Source organism: Carcharhinus amblyrhynchos, chromosome 18 (assembly GCF_965287045.1).
Source record: "Carcharhinus amblyrhynchos chromosome 18, sCarAmb.v2.hapA, whole genome shotgun sequence".
NCBI lineage: Eukaryota > Metazoa > Chordata > Chondrichthyes > Carcharhiniformes > Carcharhinidae > Carcharhinus > Carcharhinus amblyrhynchos.
The window spans coordinates 36,663,193-36,685,945 of NC_137341.1; the positions used below are offsets into that span (position 1 = coordinate 36,663,193).

A 22,753-nucleotide genomic window follows, 5' to 3' on the forward strand; every position below is an offset into this window, starting at 1 on the left:
TCTCAGCATCTACCCCGTCAACCCCTCTGAGAATCCTACATGACCCAAGGTTGCCTCACGTTCTCCTAAACTCCTGGAGTATTGTGTGCAGTTTTGGTGTCCCTATCTGAGGAAGGATGCCCTTATTATACAGCAAAGTTTTACCAGGCTGATTCCTGGGATGTCAGGTCTGTCATATGAGGAGAGACCAAGCCGGTTAGGATTATATTCACTGGAGTTTAAAAGAGAGGGGTATCTCATGGAAACTTATAACATTCTTACAGGGTAGATTCAGAAAGAATGTTCCCGATAGTGGGGGAGTCTAGAGCTAGAGGTCATAGTTTGAGGATAAGGGATAAACCTTTTACAACTGAGGTGACGAGAAATTTATTCATCCAGAGGTTGGTGAATGTGTGGAATTCACTACCACAGAATGTAGGTGAAGCCAAAACGTTGTCAGATTTGAAGAGAAAATTATTTACAGCTTTTGGGGCTAAAGGGATCATAATATATGGGGGAGAAGGGGGATCAGGATATTGAACTTGATCTTCAGCCATGATCAAAATGAATGGCTGCTTCTAGATTCAATGTTTCTATGACTAGTTGAGCCATAATCTGACATTACTATGCTCACCAAATCATACCTTACAATCAGTGTCCCTTCCCTGACTCTGTCCTGCCGATGGGACAGTACATAGCACACCATTGGCAGTTTTCAATCCTCTGGGACTTTTCCAGAATTCAAGGGTTCTTGAAAGATTACTTCTAGTGTATCCACAATTTCTGTAACTACAACCTTTATTACCTGGGATTTAATCGGACAGGTCCAGCAGAATTATTGGCCTTTAGCCCCATTAATTTTCCTAGTGCTCAAGTTGTTGTATTTATTTCCTCCCCCCTCCCCCTTCTGCCCTTTGATGACTTAGTACTTTGAAATGTAGTAAGTGTCCACTGTAAAGATTGACAACAGGCTCAAAGGGCCGAATGACCGACTCCTGCTTCTAGTTTCTGTGACTAGTTGACCCACAATCTGACACAACTATACTCACCAAATCATACGTTACAATCAGTGCCCCTTCCCTGGGTCTGTCCTGCCAATGGAACAGGATATAGCACGCCATTATTTAACTCATCTGCTATTTTCTGGTTCCCCATATTATTTTCCCAGTTTCATTCTGTAAGATTTATTTTGGCCTCTCTCTTCCTTTCTATATATTTGGGTGGCCATTTTTGTTTTACATGCTAGTTTAGCCTAGTAGTTTATCTTCTCCCTCTCTTTTTAGCCATCTTTTGTTGGTTTTAAAACTTTCCCAATCCTCTGGCTTACCAATATTTTTTGCTACATTGTGGGGGCGATCTTACCACAACAATTCGAAGCGTTGAACGAGCATGAAAATGGCGTGATGAGCCAGTAAGATTGCTCTCATATTGTTTTTTCTCACAGTTTAATATTGTTCTTAATTTAGTTAACCATGGTTGATTTATCCCCTTCCTAGAATCCTTCTTCCTCATTGGGATATACCTTGGTTGAGTCATGAACTATTTTCATCTGCCATTATTGATTAACTATCTTTCCCACTAAAGCCCTTTCCCAGTCCACTCCAGCCAGGTCTCCCCTCATTCCTTTATGATTACCTTTTTTGAAAGTGTAGCACAATTGTTTCTGATCCAAGTTTCTCACTCAAACTGAATGCTGAATTTTACCACATTATGAGCACTGTTTCCTAGGTTATCTTTTACTCTGAGATTGTTTAATAAACCTACCTCATTTTCTGATCCAAAATAGCCTGATCCCTAATTGGATCCGCAACATATTTGTGGAAACTGTCCCAAGTACACTCTGGATTCATTCTCATGGCTGCTAATTTGATTTTCCCAATCTACATGAAGATTAAAGTTAATCATGATTAGTGTACTGCCTTTTTTAATGCCCTCATTGCCTCCTGATTTATTCTTAGTCCTATTGTATAGCTACTGTTAAGGAGCCTATAGGCTACTCCCATCAGTGTCGTCTTTCCCTTGTTATTTTGACTTCCACCCATGTCTTGTTGTTGAACTTATTCCATTTTGTACTACCAACGCTACTCCACCACCATTTCCTTCCTGCCTGCTCTTATGAAAGGTCATAGCCCTGAATATTTATTTCCCAGCTTTGAACTCCTTGTAATCACGCCTCTGTAATGGCTATGGGATTACCAGAGGTTAATTCATTTATTTTGTGCTGGATACTGTGTTCATTTAAGTAAAGAGCCATTCATTTTGCCTTGTTAGCATTTTTTCTCTTTTTGACCCTATTTCTTGCTAATTTTTTACAGTTGTACACTCTGTCCCTTCCTGTCACACTCTAGGTATCAGCACCTAGATAGCTGCCTTGCAATGCTTTTCATATCCTTGTTCTTTGTAAGCCAACCTGTCTCCTGTCCAGAACCATTCCTCCTTTGTAGTTTAAATCCCTCTCTACTTCCCAGTTATATCGTTTACAAGAACACTAGTCCCAGCATGGTTCAAATGTAGGCATCCCAACAATACAGCCTTCACTTTCCCCAGTATTGATGCCAGTGCTCCATGATCTGAAATCCACTTCACCCGCACCAGTGTTTGAGCCATGTATTCATCTAATTACAAGTACCCTTTGCCAATTTGCAGCTCACCACCTCCCCTGTAGTACAGCAGAAACCAATTCCTAAAGTGTGAAAATGTTAGAAAAGCAAAGGCGTACTGTTGTCCCCTCCTCACCAAACTTCCACACTCTGCCCAAAGCTGCACTCCGTGCTGGCCTCACACACTGTCTCTACTCTGAACAGAGGGATTACTGAGCCTAGCTACAGTTCAAGCTAGTTTCTTTAAATGAATGGCCATTTCAGCTATGGCCAATTGATAGCTTCTCTTCCCCTACTTAGGCCCTTGGATGAGACTTAGTTAACAATATTAGCCGTTAAATGTTAAACACACATACAAACAATATAGATCTTTAGAAAGATATTTAAAATTTCCCTTTTCTCATTAGACTTCTGCACTCTGCTCTAAGGAGAATAGTCCCAACTTCTCCGATTTGAGCTCTGTTATCCCTGGTACCAACCTGTTATGTCCCTCTGCACCTTTTTAAAGACCTCGTCATCCTTTCTAAAGTTTGATTCCCCGGATATGAGCACAATATGCCAGTTGAAATATAATCACTGTTTTCTAAAAGTTTAGCGTAACGTATTTGCTAACGTAATCTTACAAAACTGCCTTTTTGATCTTCAGGCACCCTGATGATCCTGAAGTCTGCTTGCAGCAACAACCCTAGTTACATTGACCGTCTCATCTCTGTCTTCATGCGGTCCCTACAGAAGATGGTGAGAGATCATCTGAACCCACAGACGACCCCAGGGGCATCCGAAACCAATACAGGTAACGACATTGCTTTTATTATTGTTTTGCCCGAGGAGGTTGGAAGGAAACCTGGAAGTTATTTGTTGCAATGATGGTTGCAATAAAACTAAATTCATTGCTCCGAAGAATGGGAGAAAGCATCATTTCAGCTCCCGAAAAGACAATACTCTGCTACCTCTTCCAACAGCTAAATTTGATCCGTAGGCCAATGTAATTTTCGTACGGTGATATGAAGATTTGAGAATGAGGGAGAGAGATGGCTATAAACATTTCATATTTCACAATGTCTTGTATAATGTTTACAATGATGGTTTGTGGGCAATGAGTTTTATACTAAATCAGTGTACTGCCCACGAAAGCTTTGGAAATGTTCACCATCAGTCTGCAGGCTATAAAATAGATCTCAACCAGCACTTCACACATTTTCATTATTTGAGCTCATTGTTTCATGTTTCTGGTGTCAAGTTGGTATAGGTGCAGTAAAAGGAACCTGGTGTGTTTATTGCCCATGTTCCCAGAATAACTTTCATTTCCCTTAAGCACTCATGATACAAAAAGAGTTCCTGGGGCACCTTAGCGAAAGGGCAGTCATTAGAAAGTGGACAGGCACCCAAGTGGTGAGCAAAAGAGGGTTTGCTTCAGCTGGAGAGTATCTTGAAGAGATTTATAGAAGGGATGAAGGTGCCAAGGAGGAGGTAGGATCATTGTGGAACTGGGAGATTAAAAATAATCCGGTACCTGAGCACCAGAAGTTCTACGTAGGGAATATGAAGCTCAAGTAAGTTCATAATAGATAGGAGCCGAATTAGGCCATTTGGCCCATCGAGTCCACTCTGCCATTCGATCATGGCTGATATGCTCTTCATCCCCATTTTCCTGCCTTCACCCTTTCAACTAATTAAAATCTGTCTTACTCCTCCTTAAATTTATTCATTGTCCCAGCAACCACTGCACTTTGGGGTAGCGAATTCCATAGATTCACAACCCTTTGGGAGAAGTAGTTACTCCTCAACTGTTTTAAACCCCTTATCCTAAGACTGTGACCTCTCATCCTAGAATGCCCCATGTCTACTGTTTCCATACCTTTTATCATCTTATATATCTCAATTTGATCTCCCCTCATTCTTCTAAATTCCAGGCCTAAACTGTTCAGTCTCTCTTCATACAAGAAAGCTCATCTCTGGAATCAATCTAGTGAACCTCCTCTGAACTGCCTCCAGTGCCACTCCATCTATCCTCAAATAAGGGGACCAAAACTGTCCAGGTGCGGCCTCACCATAGTTGCAACAATACTTCCTTAACTTTATATTCTATTCCTTTAACTATAAATGCCAACATTCCATTCACTTCCTTTATTATCTGCTGTACCTGCAAGCTAGATTTTGGTGACTTGTGAACGAGGACACCCAGATCCCTCTGCACCGGAGCACCCTGAAGTTGACTGGGTAATTCAATATTGACCAGAACTATTACTATCAAATTGTGCCATGGGTTCTTGTGTGCCCATCTGAGGGAGCAGTTGCAGGTTTGGTTTAACATCTCAGCTAAAAGCCAGCACCTCTGACAGTGCAGCACTCCCTTAGTCCTAGTTTGGAGAGTTGTGCTCAATTCCAGGGTGAGACTTGAATCCACACCTTGCTGACTTAGAAAAAGCGAGCTACCCATTGATCCATTTTGACCCTACTGCTGCCATCCTGATAGTGTTTGGTGACTGAAGCTGCCGACGCAGAGGCTTTGGGCTCCCAGTTGCTATTGCAGGTGATGTGGATGTGGAGCAACAACAGGATTGACAGAAAATGTGGCAGCTACTTCCATCATTGGCTGACGGAACCTGCCGATACTTGCCGAGCTCATGCATGGATGGTGACCATTTGGGTGAAGTGCTACCAGGTGGCTGCTCTCTAGAACTGTAGTGTGGCATGAAGCAGTGCCTTTAAAGAGAGGGAAGACAATTGGAGGGTGGAGAGGAAAATGAAAGAAAGGTGAAAATCAATCTGTAGCAGTGTGTTACAGGATGAGCTGGCCACTGGGGAGTTAATGTTTGTAAAGATGAAAGGTAGATGAATACCATTTAAGCTACCTTATCAGTTCTGGAACAAGGTACTTAATTTAAGAGTTTCAAACATGTTTGCGAGAGGATTAATGCGCCTGAAGCACACTCCAGTAATATATCAGCCCCAAGTGTTAATTAAATTGTGGTTATTGCAGAGGCAGTCTATCATGTAAAGATAGTAAAATATCAACATGCTTTTGAATCTAGCTCTAATGTTATAATAATTGACAACGCTCTTTTCAGGAGACAATAAAGCCTCGCCTTCCCCTCTCACTATGGTTGAGAGGCCAAGCCCCAAGTGTCCAACAATTCTACCAGCCCCGAGTTTCATGTCATCTGTTGGCATATTTAAGATTGGGGGAGAAAGAGATGTCGGTTGGAACCTTTTATTTTGCCCAAGCAATTCTGTAGTTGCAGTCTGTATCTTACAATAATTAGTGATGCTCCAGTTCTGTGTTGCACTCTGCAAAGGCACATTGCTGTGAATAATTAATATCTGTGAATCCTAGGATGGGTCGTGGATGATGTATGTGGTTCCTGAAAATAAAAGAATGCAAAAAGCCACAAATGAAGCGATTTTTTTTTGACATCTAGGCTGAAGAAATTACAGCTCTCTTGTGTGCTGCACTATAGCAGAACAAATAATGATCTACAACAGCAATCTGTCATAAGGAAGCGCAAGAGGAATGATGTAAATTTTTAATTATCACAGTAGAAGGGTCATTTTGTTAGAAGCAAGTAGAATAGTGAAGCGAGCATCATCTCTTGCCTGGAGTCTATGCAGGGAACAAGGACAAGGAGATGGCAACGTTAATCATGTTTTGCCTACATTTTGCTAGTAATTGGGGGATGATATAGGGTTAGGCATTCAGTGTTGAGTGGTTGCAGGCAATATTGTCAATAACTTCTCTTTTGGATATTGCAAATTTGAATCATATGAAATTAATAGTTTTTTTAATATTCATTATTCAGGCTATGCACTTGGCATTTCAATCCTGAAACCAAACCCGCCTTGATGCATGCAGGCAATCTCAACAGTCTCAGCTGAAGCTTGATGAATGGTCTTTTCTCATTCTCGGCTCTTGTCACCCTGGCTTCATTATCCAACCCAGGCAGCGCAGATGAAAGCCTACCAGTAAGCACGTTGACTGTCATTGGGGTGGCACTGTGATTAGCACTGCTGCTTCACAGTGCCAGGGACCTGGGTTTGATTCCCAAATTGGGTCATTGTCTGTGTGGATCTGCATGTTCTCCCCGTGTCTGTGTGGGCTTCCTCTGGGGATGCTCTGGTTTCCCCCCTCAGTCTGAAAGGTGTGCTGGTTAAGTGCATTGGCCATGCTAAATTCTCCCTCAGTGTACCTAAACATGTGTGACGACTAGGGGATTTTCACAATTGTTTCATTACAGTTTTAATGTAAGCCTACTTGTGACACTATTAAATAAAATTTTTAACTGGCTCTAATTTTGGGGGCTCAGTGAGACTAAGGAAGGAGCAAAGGGTACTCAAGTGTTAGGTAGAACTCAGTTTGCCTTCGACTTTCTGTATAGCCTTGGCTCAGTGAGTCACACTCTTATCTTCCAAGTCAGAAAGTTTTGGGTTCAAATCCCACTTGAATACAGAAACCGGGTCGAAACCGCAGTGTAGTACTGAAGGAATGCTGCAGTGTTGGAGATGCCCTTTTTTTTTGTTTGAGATGTTAAACCACCCCCCTCGGGTGCAAGTCAAAGATTTCTTGGCAGTCTAATGAAGAAGAGCAGGGGCATTATCTCCGGTGTCCTGTATTACATTTATTCCTTAATTGGCATCTCAAAATCAAATTATCTGCTCATTGTCACTGCTGTTTGTGGGAGCTTGCTTTGCACAAATTGATAGCAGTGTTTCCTAAATTACAACACTACACTACAAAATGTACACTACAAAATTACTGCACTACAAAAAGTAATTCATTGGCTGTAAAGTGCTTGGGGATGTTTTGTGGTTATGAAAGGTGCTATAGAAATGCTCGATTTATTGCTATTTGCATTGATCTTCAGATTAATTTTGTAGCAATTTGGGATTTTTATTAACCTGCACAATTGTAATACCAATAAATACGCCAGGCAATGTTTTACATTTAGTGCTGTCAAATTTTTTTATTGTATTTTAATGATTGGCTTCAGATTTTGACATGTTTTTGACGAGAATTAAAAAAAAATTCATGATGCTTGAAATTGCGTTGTGCTAATAGTGAAAATAATCTTTAATATTTCAGACTTCTTCAGTTGCTTGTAAATCATGCATCATAATGAGGTTTATTGATGCAAAAGGCTTAAGTCTTGAGTGGATCATGGCAAACAAAACCTTTTCCCATTGAAGATGCAGGGTGATGATCCCATTATGAGGAATTTCAGTAATTGTCTTGGCATGTTTGAAGCGTAGCTCCTCGTTCGTGATGTCCTTGTGCATTGAAAAAGACAGCAATTATATTTCACTGCTAATCTGCGTTTCTTGGCCAAAAGTGGAAAAATGTCTAAATAGGAATTTAATCTGTAGGGTTGTTAATTTGTACGGTGCTTTATTACCATATGATGTAATTATCAAAGCAACACCAACCTTGAAGCAACTCAAAAGCAACCTTGTCGCCATGTTTTAATGTCAGCACATTGTGTCCCCCAAAAGGAAGTTCTTGCTGTATAAAAGCAAATTACTGCGGGTGCTGGAATCTGAAACCAAAAAGAAAATGTTGTAAAATCTCAACAAGCCTGGCAGCATCTGTAAGGAGAGAAAAGAGCTGACGTTTTGAGCCCCGGTGACTCAAATATCTCCCACTTTCTATGCCTCTTAGCTTTGACAAAGGGTCATCTGGACTTGAAATGTCAGCTCTTATCTCTCCTTACAGATGCTGCCAGACCTGCTGAGATTTTCTAACATTTCCTCTTTTGAGTTCTTGCTGTATAGCTTGTTTTCTGTCTTTGATTTGTTTATTTTATTCCATTTGCAAGATTCTGCGATGTCAGAGTCTTACTGTAGCCTCCTTCAGCCCTACAAACCTCTACTCTAATGCTGCATTCTGCTGGCTGGTCTGTTTTGCACGCCCCCTTCACTTTGCCTTGTCAACGATGGATGCCTAGGCCTCAAACCATCAAGAAGGCTTTCCCTGCTGAAAGTTGCTGCCTCTTGACTGCCCCCTCCTCCTCTAAGACCCTCCTTAAAACCCACATCATTGACCAAGCTACAGGTCACCCCTCTAATACCTCCTGCTCTTTCTGGGGAATCCACCTTTGGCTAAATATTTTTCTGTTGCGCCGTTGAATGACATTTTATGCAACAGAGCACTGACTTCACGTCAGACTGAATTTGTCTGTCTTTGTGAGATGATCTCATTGCAACTGAGTTAACTTCAAAAGTATTCCAGTGGCGATAAAGTGCATTGGGACATGGTGGGTGTGAAAAGGGCTGTGCATCGCCAGTCCTTTTGTTAATCTCTTGTAGATCTCTTGCGCGACTTAATTTTATCAGGCAGGAGGTAGATTTGGCATCCGACTGCTGAGTCACGCTGCCACTTTTGCCTAAATGCCGTCTCAATCTTTTCACACAAACGTGAATATGGTATGTATAAAATTACGAGGGGCTTAGATAGCATAGATAGGAAGGATGCATTCTCATTTTTGGGGAGGCTTATAACCAGAGGCAGATATTTAACATAATTAGTTCAATGGATTTGAGAGGAACAAACAAGTCTTTTTTTAATCCAAAATGGTGGGAATTTGGAATTCATTTCCTGAAGGCGTGGTAGAAACAAAAACTTTCATTATATTTGGGGGAAAGAGCACTTGGACTTGCACTTGAGGTGATGGACGAAGAACTGGAAAGTGATCTTAGGCTGGATTGCTCTCTTTTTGGTCAGCATGGAACTAGAACATAGAACATTACAGCGCAGTACAGGCCCTTCAGCCCTCGATGTTTTGCTGACCTGTGAAACAAATTTAAAGCCCATCTAACCTATACTATTCCAATATCATCCATATGTTTATCCAATGACCATTTAAGTGCCCTTAATGTTGGCAAGTCCACTACTGTTGCAGGCAGGGCATTCCACGCCCTTACAACTCTGAGTAAAGAACCTACCTCTGATATCTGTCCTATATCTATCACCCCTCAATTTAAAGCTACGTCCCCTCGTGCTAGCAATCTCCATCCGAGGAAAAAGGCTCTCACTGTCCACCCTATCTGATCTTCTGATCATCTTATATGCCTCTATTAAGTCACCTCTTAACCTTCTTCTCTCGAACGAAAACTGCCTCAACTCCCTCAGCCTTTCCTCATAAGACCTTCCCACCATACTAGGCGACATCCTGATAGATCTCCTCTGTATCCTTTCCGATGCTTCCACATCCTTCCTGCAATGAGGCGACCAGAACTGTACACAATGCTCCAAGTGCAGCTGCACCAAAGTTTTTGTACAGCTGCAACATGACCTCATGGCTCTGAAACTCAGTCCCTCTATCAATAAAAGCTAATACACCGTACGCCTTCTTAACACCCTATCAACTTGGGTGCCAACTTGCAGGGATTTATGCACATGAAACTGATGGACCAAATGGCCTACTTCTGTGTGTAAATCTTTACATGTTTTTATGATTTCCATGTCAATGGGGCAGTTGTCATGCCACTAGGTGGTGCTCAATGCAGAAGTCTTGTTTCTATTTAAATATTTGAAAATATATGCAGTCCTCTCTGAAGCATTATTTGACTTTCTGAAGTTAGAGCAGAGCACAAAAAATGTCAAATAGTTATTGTGCTCCACAATTTAATGTGGTATCTGTCTCTCACTATGGTATCATACCTTGGAGCATGCTGCACTGCCTTTTCTGAACTGTTTTAACAAGAACAAAATAAATGGCTCTTTTTCAGTCACCGTTGAGCTGGTCATGTTGAGCCTGGAGCTGGTGAAGACCCGTCTTGCTGTAATGAGCATGGAAATGAGAAAGAATTTCATCCAGGTCATCTTGACTTCTCTCATTGAGAAATCACCTGATGCTAAGATTCTAAGAGCTGTGGTGAAAATAGTGGAGGAGTGGGTGAAGAATAATTCTCCCATGGCAGTAAATCAGGTGAGAATGTTGCCCAATAAGTAGGCAAATACATTGTCAAGGTCATGGTCGATGTGATTGAGAACAAGGACTTCATATATGATTTTCAAAATATGTGCGTTGTAAATGGTATAAATTGGAATTCAACTAAATACTTGAATCTGTGTAGCATTTATTAATTCTTGTCAGTTGAATAATGTAAAATTAATAATAGCTAATAACAGCAAAATCTACTTTCAGTCAACTGACCAGTTTTGGTCGCCAATATTTTTTCTGTTAAGATTTTAATTTGTGTTTATTATATTTGTGTAGTTTTTCCACTGAACAGCCAAGGCAAACAGCGCAATTACGTTCACTTATTCAAGTTGTACTTAAAGCAGGTCTTTGGTCAGGCACAGGCTTGAACTAAAACTTGGGTTATTTTCCCCATTTTTTTTTCCCCCTTTGTTTGCAACGTGACATTCAGGGCATTGCCATCTTGAACAGGTGATTGATCTCACTGTGTGAGCCTAGAAACTGGTCACCATTGCAGTAGAGCCCTGTACTCTTCTCACCTTATTTCACACAGGCACATGTTTTCTAGCCTGGTTCCTTAGAAAACGATGAGAAGGAAACCATCCCAAATCTGGAAAAGCTGAAGCTGGCAAGACCCCTGCTGCTAATTCAGGGCATCCAGGGTAGCCGCGTGGTTCAGCACCGTGCCGTGTGACTAATTTACAAGCCATAATTGTCTAAGTGCAGGGTATCAATAGACTGAGTTATTCCCCACATTCTCATCATTCCTGAACCAAGTATAAATCAACACTGGTTCCATTGCTGTGCACATGGGAAATCAATGCAGGACTATTATCATTTGCAAATTAACTGTTACAACGTATTTTGCACATTAATAGTGTAAGCGGGCTCTTTTCTGACATGAATAATTAAATGGACAAGAGTAAAATTTATGTTATAAAGTCATCATTTGCGACCCAAACATTGTCTTTTGGCAAAGTGATTCTGGTTTATTAAGATTTGATTTTTTTCCTCAATTATGCACAATGAAACTTGTTCTCTTTAAACTTGAAATAATTTCAGACTTTGAGGGCGAGGGTGGTTTGATGAGGGAGGAAAAGAGCCAATTAATCTGCATCACGTTGCTGACTCCTGCACTGCAGTAGAAATAACAAGCATTTATATAATGCCTTTAAGGTAGTAAAGGCAGTTAATTGGTTGGATTGGAGAAAAGTAGGCAGTGGGATGGATAATGAGCTATCGTGGAAAGTGTTAGGAACGGAAACGGAAAGCTTGGCTGTAAAGAGAGATTTTGAGCAAGGTTTTGTCAGAGAAGAATAGGGAGAAGAATTTGGAATGGACATGTCAGAGCCCTATACCCTCCTCGCCTTATTTCACGCAGGCACATGCTTTCTAGCCTGGATCCTTATAGGTGTAGAAAAGGATGGAGGGGGAACTGCAAAAAGGTCCAGCGCCAGAGGAAGTGGGAGGGAATGTCAAGGTAGGGATAGGACAAATGGAGGGAAATCTTAGATTTGTTGCATTAGTGCACAGTGGATTATCAAGGGTGGGAGTGTTGGCAGTTGATGCAGATCAGAATCTGGGCAGCTGTTTTGAATGTTGGCGGCTGTTTTGTGACAGTGAACTTCTGTTTCCCAAATCGAGGACAAACACCAACAACACCTCAACAGTCCTTGTGGTAGTTCTAACACACTTGGGAAGCCTTCTTCACTGAGGATTAGAGTCACACAACAACAAGCTCACTGGGAAGAAACCCCTCACTCCAAAATCCCCCATCATAGCAAACAACTCAAGCAAATGTTGGAGTCCCTAGTGAATAAACACAGATAAGGGGGACAATGAAGAAGTTAATGTCTAGAGATGTCAGAAGAATATATAGAGAGTTTTAATGATGCTAATGGTAAGGATAGAACCTGGTGATTTTGTGGAGGTAGCTGCGTAGGTCTTGGTGATGGCGAGATTTTGAAGTGCACACCGCTGTCCAGGTCAAATCTGTGTGCTTGCACTTTTAAAACAGTTTTTAACATCAGTTAATTTTTTCAGGTGAATAGAGAGCTAATGTTGGTATTCACAAGGGTACAGAAAAGATTTACCGGAATGGTTCTGGGGAAGAGAAGATTTGATTAAGGGGTCCAAAATTGAGGGCACTGGAAAGAGTAGATAGGGAGGAACCATTATCACTGACGGGAGGATTAAGAACTGAGGTCACTGATTTGAAGGTGATTGGCAAAAAGAAGCAAGAGTAAGATGGGGAAAATCTTTAAGCAGCAAATGGTTAGGATTTGTCAAGAGAGAGACTTTCAAGAGAGAATTGGATAATCTGAAGAGAAAAATCTTGCAGGGCTGGGGAGTGGGACAAAGTGAGTTGCTCTTGAAGAGAGCATGGACGTGAATGGATTCCTTCCATTCTCTGATTCTATGAACATTAGACTATCTCCAAATGGTGCTCAGATGTTGAATATTTTTAAAATAGTCATTTTGCGATAGACTGCAGTTATAACAGCGGGTCAAAGCTGAAGTGATGTGCTGCTGCCTCTTGGTGGCACACTGGTGTCTTTTGTCAGTTGTGCAGATTAACTGAGAGCTTTATGATCCACCTGACTGCTGAATCATAGGAGTGTTGGAAACCACTTCACATTAATGCAACGCTCTGCTTATTAAATTCAGGGCTCTCTGTTAAGTGGTTTAGAACACTGGGTAGTTATTTCCTTATGAACTTGATGCTTATCAATTTCCTTTCTCAATTATGTTCCTATGCCTGCCATTCCCCATCCCAGGTGATGTAATGCACAGTCACAGACCTTCAGCTGGTGCTGAATGTGATTTTAAAAAAAAATCAGCTGAGAGCAAGTTTGGCTGGTAATCAATGCCAGATTTGAATTCTGGTTCAATGGTGACCTGCTCTGTTGCGGAGGTCGTTATGTTTGACACCGGTTAATGTTATGGTGCCCTCCTGCCTGTCTCTGGTGTGTTTGTGGTGATATGTTTATTACCAGTGCTATTTCTCCAAGCCAAGCATTTGGAATCTGCTGTTTCAAGGGGTGGGTGGAGGGGTGCAAAGAACAAAACAAACAGATAAATCATTTCTCTATTTTGTGCAGACGCCTACACTGAGAGAGAAGTCCATTTTGCTGGTTAAAATGATGACCTATATTGAAAAACGCTTTCCAGATGACCTTGAATTAAATGCCCAGTTCTTGGACCTCGTTAACTATGTCTATAGGTAATTGTAGTAATTAATCAAAAATTACATTTCATTAGTTTGCACACTTCTGACTTTGCACCGTACTCTTGAGAGGCCACTGCAATTTATATTCCATTTGAAAATGCAATATGACTTGGTTTTTGTCTGTATTTTAATTTGTGTTAAACACCAGCATCGTTTGCAGATCAGATGCAGCTATTTTTATTCCACCCAAGGTTAACTATCTGAGCCAGCATTTAGCACATAGCTTTATAGAATCAACCACTTTTACATTTCTTTTCTAACTAGACCTGGCTTGGAGGGAATGTAGATTTATTTTTCAGTCCACCTTGAATCTTCTTGAAAAGGAAGCTCATTTTATTAATGATATTTCACTGTTCAAAGTGTACAACCTCGCAGCATATTTGTAGGTACATTGTGCAGCATTTTGTTTTATATGCTGATATACATGGAGACCAGGAGGAGGATCTGTTAACTAAAATATTCCCATACCTCTTAGATGATGCACTTAATGATCTGAAACGCTGTTAAAAATGATTTGTCTTTGAAATCATTTTAAATCCCAAGTTTCCTGCAGCATTATCAAGCATTTTACCTTGGTAAGGGAGCAAAAGAATGAATTAAAAGAATAGGTTTGAGGTACAAGAGTGAGAATAGTGTGCAGATAAATTCCAAATGGAACAAAGCTGCACATTTTTGAGTTCACCGATTACAATTCCTCCACACCTCTCCATCCACCTCTGTTCCCTCCTTTGTCTGCCTCTCTCCCACCTCCACCCCCTACACTCTCTGTTCGTCCCCTCACTCACCCACCCACTCACCTCACTTTCCTTCTTGCTCTCACTCACTCTTCTGCACTGCTGTCTCTGATCTTATTCTCGGCATCTGCCAACCTGGTCCCCATCCTGTCATCCATTTCCTCCCTGACCTCACTACCATCGATCCATCCCTCTCTCCTGCCTCATTCCTGTTGTTTCCCCTCTCCTCTGAGCTTCTGTACTCCTCTTCCTCATTTTATCTTTTGGTTCGGATTTTTGACCATTCTGTGCTCTCTTCTTTACTGAATTAGTTGGCGCTCTGTCTTCATTCGTTTCTTGCGTCTTCATTGTTTTATCAATGTATGTTTGTATTCCGTATGCTTGTGCTTTTCTTTGCTGCTTGTCGCTTAGTCTCCAGTAATGTTTTGCTGATATTTCTACAGGTTGCTCCTTCTAAGCAATGACCCGTCTCCCAACTGCTGCTTTCAATGATCTGACTATTAGTTGATGCAATCAAAGCATCAACTAATTTTAGCAAAAAAACAAAAAAAATGTAAAATTAATTTGTACTGTCACTCCAGTCCTCAAAACAGGTTGAATGCAAAGAGCTTCTCAAAGAAAATACTGACCTTGGGAGAGGTTGCAGCACAGATTCAGCAGAATGCCAGGGCTTAATGGATTGAAGTAGAAAGACAGATTGTGCATTCCTGGCTTGTGTTAGAATTTTAAAGTTTATTCACATATTAGTGTCACAAGTAGGCTTACATTAACACTGCAACGAAGTTACTATGAAAATCCCATTAGTCGCCACATTCAAGAGCCTGTTCGGGTACACTGAGGGGGAATTTAGCGAGGCCAATGCTCCTAACCAGCACATCTTTCGCACTCGGGAGGAAACCGAAGCACCAGGAGGAAACCCACGTAGACACTGGGAGAACATGCAAACTCTGCACAGGTAGTGACCAGGCTGGAGATTGAACCCGGGTCCCTGGTGCTGTGTGGCAGCAGTGCGAAACCCGTGCCACCACGTTGCCTTATTGGGTTTAGGGAACACGGTGGCATCAAAATGAGAAAAGACTTCAATTCGATGGATACAGAGAAACTATTTCCTCTGTGAGGGAATCCAGAACAAATTAAAGCCAGCCTATTTAGGAGTGAAATTAGGAAGGAAATTTTAGATCTGCAGGATAGTGTAGATTGAGTGTTGGGAATCAGTTAAACTTTTTAAAGTTGAGATTGATCAAGTTTTATCAAATAAAGGTATCTAGGAATGAAGATGGGGAAAGGGGGTAGAGTCACAGCAGCAACGATCTGATTGAGTGACTGAACAGTCCCAACAGGGTCCCTATGCTATGGAAATAAATACTTTTTCTGCATAGAGAATCAGATATTTAAAAGGTAAATGGATCAATGGGGAAAGCATGAAGTGGAGATGCCGGCGTTGGACTGGGGTAAAACAGAAAGAAACCCCAAACGTCAGTTTAAAGTCCAAACAAGTTTATTTGTAGCAAAAGCCGCAAGCTTTCGGGACAGCCTGTCCCTTCTTCAGGTGGATGGGCGTTCTGCAGAAACTGGTGTTGTGGGATTTCTTTCTGTTCCACGGGGAAAGAACAGGGAAACAGGACCAATTAACTTTACTGAAAGATCTGGAATGGGTTTGATGGTCCGAATGACAATCTCCTGTGCTAATTAAAATGCTATTTAACTGACACAAATTGATCTATTTATGTTACTCTTTGGCTGCTCTCAACTATTCATCACACGTCGGTTAACTGGTGTAATTTTGTGGCTCAACAGGGATGAAAACCTTTCGGGCAGTGAGCTTACTGCGAAGCTGGAACCGGCATTCTTGGCGGGATTGCGGTGTTGCCAGCCCCACATTCGGGCCAAATTCTTTGAAGTTTTCGATAACTCCATGAGGCGCCGGGTGTATGATCGGCTGCTCTATATTACCTGTTCCCAAAACTGGGAGGCCATGGGTAGCCATTTTTGGATCAAGCAGTGCATAGAGGTGAGGAGAGAGTGGCTGTTATGCTGCCTGTTGTTTTCACAGCAGATTTAAAGTGGGGGTGTTTGAATTGCACCAAATAATTTAGAAATGTGGAATACAGCAGGGCAGGAGATGGACACTGAACACCTGCTGAGAAATTGAATTAAATCCATTCTTCTTTCAGACTTGAGAAATTCAGAAAACAAGATTTGTGTTTAGTTATTTGCCAAGTTAAAACCAGGGAGCCTGTCGCTCATGACTTATAGTAAGAAGTCTCACAACACCAGGTTCAAGTCCAACCATTTTATTTGATAGTAAAACCACAAGCTCTCGGAAACGCTGTTCCTTCGTCAGGTGTGTGGAAAGTTCTATGCACATGACTATAGGAAGTTTGGTGACTAAATGAGGAGCAAAATAAAAAGTTGCCAAGGTGTCCAGTCCAATTTCTTAACATGAAAATGAAATAAACCCTATTAACAAATGACTACGGTACAAAGCTCTTTAGATGTTTTTGAGTTTTTGTTTTCTAGTGTAGAATCTCTGGATCGGCACGAAGTTGGAGAAATGACCTGCTGTATGTCATAAAAATGTAAAAGACCTTTTGTAAAATGCAGCAGGTCCCCTGACTTCGCAGAGCCTCAGGGCATGCACGCCAAAACAACCTCTTTTTGTGCAAAGCTTACAACCTTCCAGAGCATTAAAGCTGTTTCACAGTCTCTGTTGTTTTTAAGTATTGAGTAAATTGTTACCCTTCAGACTTCTGGTTATAATCAGCACCTTTTGCTACAACACTGTTATCAGCTGACTTTGCAATCCATGCATTCCTTCAAAATATAACACCAATGATTTCTCTGTGGTCAGATTTTGAATTGTTTAAGGTAGATTACGTAGACGGTGCAGTTTAGAAACAGTCCGCACAACATCTGGTCTTTGTTGCTGCTTTTGTGCTCCATGTGAACCTACTCCCACTTGACTTCTTTTAATCCAGGGGTAGGGGGACTTCCTGATCCTCTGGCCAGATCTGGATATGGAAATGATAATGATGTTAGAGGGGGACCATAAGTGCTCAATAAATGAACGATTATAGTAAAACTAAATTTGTACAAAATGCTGATAACTATACAATCATAACGGTGCATTACATACGAAATAATCAGACTTATCCTCCCTTTCATGCCCTCTTGGCTTAATATGGACAATGCATTGGAGATCCCTCTTTGCAATGGCATCAAAGACTGGAGTTGTTCCTTTTCTCCACACATACAACCTGACCTGCTGTGTACTTGCAGCATTTTATGTCTTTATTTCAGATTTCCCATTTTTGCTGCACTTTGCTTTCTCCCTGCCAATATAAAAGATGCTTAATTGTGATCTATAGATCAGTGTTTCAAGGCACAGTTAAGGAAAATTTAAAGAAAGAAAATGTGGAAAGATCAAATGGCATCTCTGAAACAGTCACCACATCTTATTGGGAGTAGAAACCCTCTCCCTAACTCTGATTCCTAGAGTTGGACTTTACTAACGTGTAGAATGTTTTTATAAAAAGAGGTGCTCCCAAGTGTATCCATAGTCTGTTCCACACATGTTATGGGAGCATTCTTAATTTTCAATTTTGTCAAAAATCACACTTGCTATTGCATTCTCCTTTATCCTTCTAAAAATCTAAACCTGAGCTGCATCTCTGAAGGAAGAGAAGATGCTTTTTCAATGTAATTTTTAAAAGTGCATAGGCAACTAATCACTGACGTGTCTATCTCAATGTTAAACTGAGATGGTTTGTGGAGTCCTTCAGTCACACATTCCTTAGGATCGGCAGCAGATAGCAGCATTCATGCTTCGATATCTCAATCTCTTGTCCGCCAGTAGAATTCTAGATTAGATTTTTACTGAGTTTGTAGACCCGCTACTGTCAATTAACTTAAATCTGTTACCTCTGGTTACTGACCCTTGTGCCACCAGAATCAGTTTCTCCTTATTTATCAATCACCTTCATGATTTTGAACATCTCTATCCCTAGAAATATTTTTAAGGCAAGGTTAAATAAATACTTGATTGACAAGGGTGTCAAAGAGGTAAGTATAGTTGAGGACATAATCAGATCAGTCATGATGGTGGAGCAGGCTCAAGGGGCCAAATGGCCTACTCCTACTAATTTGTAACTATGCTTAACTTTCTGTGCTCCAAGGACAAGAATCCCAGCTTTATTTGAAGTTTCACATCTCTAGTTCCATTATAAAAGTGATTATAGAAATTTATGTTGTGAGTTGATAGGGTGTAGACGCAGATCATAGAATCCCTACAGTGCAGAAGGAGTCCATTCAGCCCATCGAGTCTACATCGACTCTCCAAAAGAGTATGTTACCAGGCCCTCCCAACCCCTGTAACCCAACACATTTACCCCCCCCAGTCCTTCTAACCTACACATCTTGAATACTAGGGAGCAATTTAGCATGGCAAACCTGCACATCTTTGGATTGCAAGATTAATTAATAAATTATAAATATATAACTATTTTAGTGGGCAGTCTTCAATGATACCATGCCAATGCAGACCTGAATGACCTTAGCAAGGATCAGTCCGTTCATTGAGGGAATGAGAGAAATGGGGAAAGAAAACTATATTAAAAATGATCTTTTCATAAAGAATATTAAAACCCAAGTGTAATGTAATTTGAAGTTTTGTATATACATGTAAAAACAAATTGAAACTGCAGTTATTTAATAAGTAATCTTATGTTGGTTAGCTCAGTTGGCTTGTTAGCTGGTTTGTGATGCTGAGTTGTGCCAACAGCATGTTCAGTTCCCATATCAGCTAAGGTTATTTATGCAGGCCTGCTTTCTCAACCTTGTCCCTTGCTTGAGATGTGGTGATTTTCTGCTGAACTATGGGTTTCAGGACATCACAGTGATTAGCACTGCTGCCTCACAATGCCATGGGCATGGATTCATATCCAGCTTTGGGTTACTGTTGGTGTGAAGTTTGCACATTCTCCCCCCCCGTGTCTGCATGGGTTTCCTCTGGGTGCTCCGATTTCCTCCCACACTCCAAAAATGTGCAAGTTAGTTTGATTGGCCGTGCTAAATTGGCCCTTAGTGTCAAGGAGACTAAATATATGGGGTTACAGGGATAAGGCCAGGGTGGGATTGTTGGTGCAGGCTGGATGGACTGAATGGCCTCCTGCGGTGTAGGGATTCTATAATTCTACCTCCACCAGCACAAAGCATCCCAGATATCTCTCTTTCTATACTAAAGACATTGACACTAGCATTACTCCCTGATAGTGGCCCAGATGGACATTTTTACTGAGTCTACAAGTTGAGTGCCAACAAGGTATTTGACCTTCATAGCTGAATCCAGTCCTGGTACATGCTTTCTGGTGGAGGTGACCCACATGCTTTGTATGGGTCAGTTCTGCACTGGGAGTACACCTGTACAATGGACTTCAGGACAAATGGTTTCTATTAGAATGATCAAAGTCTGTGGAGATTCTGAAAAGTTCAATTAAATGGTTTGTTCTTATTTATCTTTGCCCAATTAACATGGAGAAATTCGCAAATTGGGGAGCGATGAATTAATATCATTGCAAGTGGTCTTTAACCCTAGGATCCGTTTGTTTCAGCTGAATGTGTTATTTAGCCTTACACTGTTGGGCTCATTAACTTCACTAAGTGAGTTTCCCCATTGATGTCAACAGTATGTTTACAATTTTGAAATGTATGTCTTTTATGTGGAAGAATTAGTGATGATTTGTTGGCCTAAAATATTTTCTTGCTGAGCCCTGCACGTGCAAAGTATTTGATTATTGCACTTTGCTTTGTTTTTCTTTCTATTTCCCTTTTCTGCCAGCTGCTACTTGCAGTGTGTGAAAAAAATACAACCATCGGCACCAACTGCCAAGGTGCCATGCTGCCATCCATCACCAATGTTATTAATCTGGCTGACAGCCACGACCGTGCAGCCTTCGCCATGGTGACGCACGTGAAACAAGAGCCCAGGGAGCGGGAGAACAGTGAGAGCAAGGAAGAGGTGATTTGCTTTTCACGTTTAATTTTGTGTTGACCTGCATAAGCCAATGGAATTTGGTAATCGACCACATTTGAGATGTAATACGATGTTCCTTTCTGCGCTCGTTGCGTCTAAGATGAATGTTGCGTTGCAATTACACTGCTGAATCAGGCCATTCGGTCCAACTGGTTCATGCTCCACAAACTTCCTGTCATCCCTTTTCATCCTGCCCTACCAGAATATCCTTTGATTACTCGAGGGCTTGTCTAGCTTTCCTTTAAGTGCATTTACACTCTTACCTCAATCGTGTAGCAAGTAGCAAACTCCTATTCCGCTGTCTCTAGATAAGAGATTTCTCCTGAATTCCATATTGTGTTTATTAGTAACTAAGTTATATTTTGGCCCTGGTTCTGACGTTGCCTGCAAGTGGCTGATGTAGATAGGGGTTGATACGTACAGACCAGACCTGTTGCTCATCAAATAAGACAAAGTGGCATGAAGATTAAATTTGGAGTCTGGCTGTGACTAAGCACATCAAATCTGGTGCACCTTACAAAGTACATTGAACCCTGGGTTTAGTCACCACAATTCTTTTTAATTATGTGAGAAAAATCTGTTTTGCCTTCAGGCCCAGTGCTGTTCTTCGTGTAAGGCTTTTCTCAGTGAAATGATGAGCTTGAGACCCACGTGGCTGGGAAGTCACAGGGAAGATTTTGCTTTTGACAGAGAACCTGTCCTATTTTGAGTGTGCAGTCAAAGAAACCTTGGCAAGCCAATGTGGGAAAGGGTACTGCAGAGGGATAATTGTTCATAGAGATAGAATAGTGTACCCTTCCTTTTGTATTTGGCAGATTAACAAAAATACAACAAGGTATTCAATTAGTTTTTAAACACTGTTGCACAGCATGTCTCAGCAATCTGACACAGCTGCGCACACAGCAGCATGGAAGAATCCAGATACAGGTCCACAGATTCAGACTTGGAAGAGAGGTTGTTGCAAACATAATGTATTTAATTTGATCAATGCCTGTGCGCCATGTTTGGGCAGTTGCTGTTCTTCATTTGTTTACCACATAACTGGAATAACATGTGAAGCAGTGCCGTTTTCCCAGTTTTTTCCAGTTACATGCTGGGTGCATAACACGCAGTGCTTTCTTTTAATTTATGCAATTAGTCCACTCAGCGCTTTGACTGTTCCTTAACAGGTGCAACAGTTCACCAAGAGACCAGCTGGACTGCATTCAATTATTTGCAGATAGCTTTTGAATAAGAAAATGAATGTTGTAAAACCTGCATGTTGAAACCAAGCACTTCCTGCTGCCTTGAGGTTTTGAATAGAGTTCAGAAGTGTTGCTGGGCTGCTAGATTACATAAATAGGTTGCCTGAATGCCTACCACAAACAGCAAGAACTTGCTGTAACGTAATAAAACATCCCAAGATGCTCCATGGATACATTGGCTCACTTTAGATGTCAGGGGAGGTGTGCAAAAACTTGGACAAAGAGTAATATTTTTGAGAAGGTCTGTGGATGGGTGTAGGAAAGGAATTCCAGAGATTGGGGCACAAACAACTGAAGCCAGCAGTGAAGAAAGGAATTTGGGGATTTGCAGGAATCTCTCTCTCTCTCTGTGTCTCTCTCTCTCTCCACCAGCACCCCCCACCCCGCCTGACCCCATCCCCTTTTTTCCCAACTTTGTTGATCTAAGATTTGGGCAGTCGTTTTGACTTGTATGAAAATGTAAGCAGTGCTGTCTGGTAGTAATAAGAGTAATTTTTTGCCCCTCTGTCAATGCAATGAGAATGAATGTATTGTTCATGTTCATGTTCTTTAATAACTTGCTTAGGATGTGGAGATTGATATTGAACTGGCACCAGGTGATCAGAGCAGTACCCCGAAAACCAAGGAACAGTCTGAGAAAGATGCTGGGAACCAGTTGCACATGCTGACAAACAGGCATGATAAGTTTCTGGATTCTCTCAGAGAAGTGAAGGTGAATACAATGAAGTTTAATTCATATGTAGTGTACTCAGTTGCCTATTTTAAGTTTATTATGTTCAGCCTTGTTATTAAATGTGCGGTTTGATTTACAGTTGAGTATAGTCTTTCCTTTTATATGCACAGTTTAAGTAAGTGATTTGCTTATGCTACCGGGGAGATGCCCAAAGCCTATATTGAGAAAACAGAATTCATCTTTCTGAATCTGTGGGCTCATAATTATCAAATTTTCCAAATCCTTACGGTTCTCTGCTTCGACACATCTCTGCATTGGAGTACTTAAGCACTTGGAATCAATCTTAA

General features: G+C 41.2%; 1 protein-coding gene across 6 annotated transcripts in view; it reads left to right on the top strand.

Moving 5' to 3' along the window:
- Window positions 1-22,753, top strand: part of trrap (transformation/transcription domain-associated protein) — a 219,792-nt gene that overhangs the window by 111,863 nt on the left and 85,176 nt on the right. For all 6 annotated transcript variants that reach the window (XM_080206827.1, XM_080206829.1, XM_080206830.1 and 3 more), the window contains 6 exons: window positions 3,226-3,372; window positions 10,302-10,501; window positions 13,597-13,718; window positions 16,256-16,469; window positions 20,295-20,474; window positions 22,299-22,445. In XM_080206827.1, coding sequence (XP_080062953.1) covers window positions 3,226-3,372; window positions 10,302-10,501; window positions 13,597-13,718; window positions 16,256-16,469; window positions 20,295-20,474; window positions 22,299-22,445 — 1,010 coding nt within the window. The remainder of the gene's footprint in view (window positions 1-3,225; window positions 3,373-10,301; window positions 10,502-13,596; window positions 13,719-16,255; window positions 16,470-20,294; window positions 20,475-22,298; window positions 22,446-22,753) is intronic.